This window comes from Vigna umbellata, chromosome 1, assembly GCF_029865625.1.
Source record: "Vigna umbellata cultivar VRB3 chromosome 1, Vumbellata_1.0, whole genome shotgun sequence".
In the NCBI taxonomy this organism is placed as follows: domain Eukaryota; kingdom Viridiplantae; phylum Streptophyta; class Magnoliopsida; order Fabales; family Fabaceae; genus Vigna; species Vigna umbellata.
This window is the reverse complement of record NC_142165.1, coordinates 35,481,844-35,485,897: the sequence shown is the minus strand read 5'-3', so window position 1 is coordinate 35,485,897 and position 4,054 is coordinate 35,481,844. Positions and strand designations below refer to the sequence as shown.

At 32.8% G+C, this 4,054-nt stretch overlaps 1 protein-coding gene across 1 annotated transcript; it reads left to right on the top strand.

The window, feature by feature from the left end:
- The first annotated feature begins 2,579 nt into the window (after positions 1–2,579).
- On the top strand, positions 2,580–3,525 carry LOC148205243 (uncharacterized). The gene has a single exon (XM_088110158.1). The coding sequence runs from the start codon at positions 2,664–2,666 to the stop codon at positions 2,895–2,897; it is 234 nt and encodes a 77-aa protein (XP_087966284.1). The 5' UTR covers positions 2,580–2,663; the 3' UTR covers positions 2,898–3,525.
- Positions 3,526–4,054: the final 529 nt, after the last annotated feature.

Genomic DNA, 4,054 nt, shown 5'->3' with positions numbered 1-4,054 from the left:
ATGTTGAATTCCTAAATTATATGAGAGTGGATAAGATGAAATTGATAACCCCAACAACATAATCATCCATATATTCCATTGAAGTGTTTGTATTTTGTTTTAGCCATTGATCAAATTCATGCATACATGTTTATTTTCTGTTTTGCATATTAAACTCCACTTATTTCGTTCTTAAGTCTTAAATAATCAACGAATCACATAACTAAACTAGGCCGTGAGTCCTTTGGGAGAACGATACTTGGTCTTACCGAGTTTATTACTTGAAACGATTCGGTCACACTTGCCGATTGTTAAACAAGTTTGTGGCGCCGTTTTTCGGTGTTCATAAATTTGTCATCACTATGACGGGCCAAGCTAAGTTGAGTTAGGCCTAGATTGAGCCAAGTCATGTTCACTAAGAGGATCCAACTCAAGTTTGACCCATGTCAAACAATATTAGGTTATAGTTAGACTAAATTAGGTTTGAGTTAGGTTAGACTATGCATAATCAAGAAAGATTAGGTTAGATTGTGTTAGGTTGAGCCCAACTTAATTAGGGTTGGGTCCAACTCTTATTGAATTGGATTAGGTCTAGCTCAAATCAATTTGAAATTGGTTTAGGTCAAGCTCAATTAAGTTTCGGTCGAATCAAGAAGAATTCATGTTAGGTTGGTAGGGCCTAACCCATGTTAGGATAAGTCGAACTAGATCAAACTCAAGTTAGACTTTGTCAATTCAATTTAGCTCAAGTTATACTTTATCAGGTCAACTAAGCACAAGTTATTTTGTAGCAAAGCTAGGATGAGATCAAACTGACTTATGTCAAGATAAATTCAATTTAAGTTCAAGAAGATAAATTCAATTTAAGTTCAAGTTAGGAAAAATTTAGTCGAATTAGATCGAAGTCATATAAGATATCAAACTATAGGACAAACTAAACATAAATTAAGTTGGATCAAGTTAGACCTAAATAAGTTGGATTAGATCTCTCAACTTTAAAATTAAAGTACAAAGAATAAAAATTAATTAAAGTTTAATTTATAATTAATGAAAAATATTAAGAAAATAATTTATTGTTTAAAATATTTTAAATATTCGTGTGTGTTTTAAAATGTTTAAAAACTAACAAAACTATTGAATGAGTCAAACTATAAAAGACTAGGTGTGCTTGTATGCATGTCAAATCCTATGAACTTCGAAAACGAAAAAAAAAAGGAGAGAGTTGAATGCGGGAGAGCAATAATTAATTCCTTGGTTACCAAGTGTAGCTATACCAAACAAAAGCCATGACAGTGGCGGACAAATAGTGAAATTCATTATACAATTTAACTTAAATAATTTGTTGCGGTTCTTTGCTTGCATGCCAAGGCAATCGAAAACACACAAGCCAAAATTTGCATATAAATCAAATCCACCATATGCATTAATTATGTGCTCCGAAATTAATTAGTAGACAATATTGTGTAGCAGATACACAGAGAAGATGGTAGGTGGTGCTGAACTTGCTGAAGCATATGTGTTGCGGAAGCACTACCGAGAGAAAAAGAAAGAAACAGAAAAGGGAAGAAGCAAGATGGGTATTAAGCATGCCAAGACCCATAGAATAAGTGGATGTTTCTCTTGGTTTCTAAAAGGACTAAAAAGATCTACACTCATAAGAGACGACCATCAAAGAAATAGTTGATTGAGGTTTCGACAAATCCCTGAAAATCTTCTACCTTTAATTTAGTTCAAAGTTTTTAGTGTTAAAAAATCCTCGCCTGATATGTTACCTTTAAATTTTTATATGTTGAAGTTTCCTTAGTTTTAAATGAATTGTATTGTACTTTCTCAAGTGTTATGTGTATTATTAAAGTTGGAAACGAGTAAGATCTTTGTTGAATTTTTTAATGACTATTTACGAAAAAGGAAAATGAAAGAGAAAAACAAATCAGTTTCCACGAGTAAGATCTTTGTTGAAATTTTTGCATAGGAGTAACTCTGACTAAATTTTAAAAAAATAAAACAAATAAGGTCACAATTTCATAAGGGCATTCATGAATTTTCCCATTAGGTTTTTGTTTTCATGGTAGTATTAGTATATAGTTGACCCAAACAGAACTCATGCACTTTCCTAAAGGAAAAGTAACTGATGATGAAGAAACAATGCACCTATTACTATACTTCGCGGAATCCACTTGCTTCGCGGGCCACCGTTTACGTCAGCAGTGGCTTACTTAAAAAAACAAATTCATTTTTTTTAAGCTTGTAAAATGATAGTAAAACATACAATTCCAGCTTAATATAGGTAGAAAATTAGTAAATTTATTTATACATTAAACTATTTATTTTCTTTTTTTTTAAACAACAGCAGAAGCATCAGACTTTGTGCACGCTAAAAAAATCCTGTCGTTAGACCAACCTGATAACATATATATAATTTTAAGTTTTAAGTCAAAATGAAACTTTTCACTGATAATAGTTGACCCAAGCAGAACTCATGCACTTTCCTTGAAGGAAATGACGGCTATAGAATCCGCACCAAAACTTTGAATCACCGGAAAATTCTTTGTCCTTTCATACTTGCGAGAACTATTTTGATTGTTCCACAAGATAATAAAGATCTATATAAAGCAATCCCATCTATGTTCTCTCTTCACAAAAACCTTAATTTTACTGATTCCGAGAATTCTGATTAAGTATCCATGGCCACGCTAGGGTATGGTTTTGCTGAAGCATACGTAACGAGGAAGCTGTACAAGGAAAAACTGAAAAAGAGAGCAGCAGAGGAAGAAGGGAAAAAAACGAACATGGCGAAGATTTGTACAGTTGAAAGGGATTGCGAGAAGAAAACATCAAGTGGGTGTTTCTCATGGGTCTCCAACCAAAGTAAAAGCTCTCGGATTTCACATTACAACCACGTTGAATCTGCCAATTGATTCATTTTTGACGTTTTTGCATTGCTTCTAACGTCTATGCTTTATGTTCTGATTAAGATTTATTACTTTGGTTCTTTCAATTTTTTCATGAATTTCGGATGTCTTATGTATTATGTTATCTTTACCGTGAAATTAAATTTCGGTCTAGTTAAACGTTATGTCTACACTGGGCTGTAATTGAGCCAAAAGCTAAGTGGCTCGTATTGGACCATAACAGGTGTAGCGCAAGAAGGGGCTAATAAGGTCAATTGGATTAAATCTAGCAAGATAGGATCAATTGATTTGGCAGGTAATAAAATATATAAAATAATATTTTAATGATGCTAAAAATATCTAGTTGAACATATTGATAAGCTGTTTGTAAACAACCAACTGGACAAAAGATAAGTTTGTTTTTATTTTTTCCATGAAGTACTTATAAATACAATGACAAAGCCAAAGGTCAGGTACGTGTTTACCCCTCGGCAAGTGTAACCAAATCATATCAAGTAATAATCTTGGTAAGACCAAGTATCGTTTTCCAAGAGACTCACGGCCTAGACAGTTATGTGATTTATTGATTAATTAAGACTTGAGAACAAATTGTTGTAAGTTTCAAATGCAAAAGACTGAAAAGTAAATATGTATGCATGTGATGATCAATGGGTAAGAAGAAACAAAACACGTGAATTGAAATATATGGATGAATATGTTGTTGGGGTTTATCAATTTCATCCTTTTCCACTCTCTTGTATTTAAGAATTCATCATTCTTTTCATTAATGTTAATGCCACTTTCTAAATTACTTTAAACCCGATATCTCGGCGAAGAAAGCCTAATCATAATCACTAGTTTAGAATGTCTTGTCTCCCTAGCAATTAATCATGCATTATAGTGAACAGAAACTTAAAGGCAACCAACTATCATACTCATATGTCTAGGTTGGTAATATACTGATGGGAGAGATTCCCCGGATCTAGATTTCCCCGTATGTGTCCATATCGGCAAAACCAATAATCATGACATCGAATGAGTTAAACAATGCATGCTTTAGCAAAGGGGAAAAACCCTAACTATTATTGAAAGAAAGCATGTATCATAGAAATGATCTTGAAGAACAAATTTCATACAAGAGAGTTTCTAAAGATTTACATTGATTCCCCAACAACAAAATAAGT

Coding starts and splice junctions, on each gene's coding strand:
- LOC148205243 (XM_088110158.1), top strand. CDS start 2,664: ATGGCCACGCTAGGGTATGGTTTTGCTGAAGCATACGTAACGAGGAAG.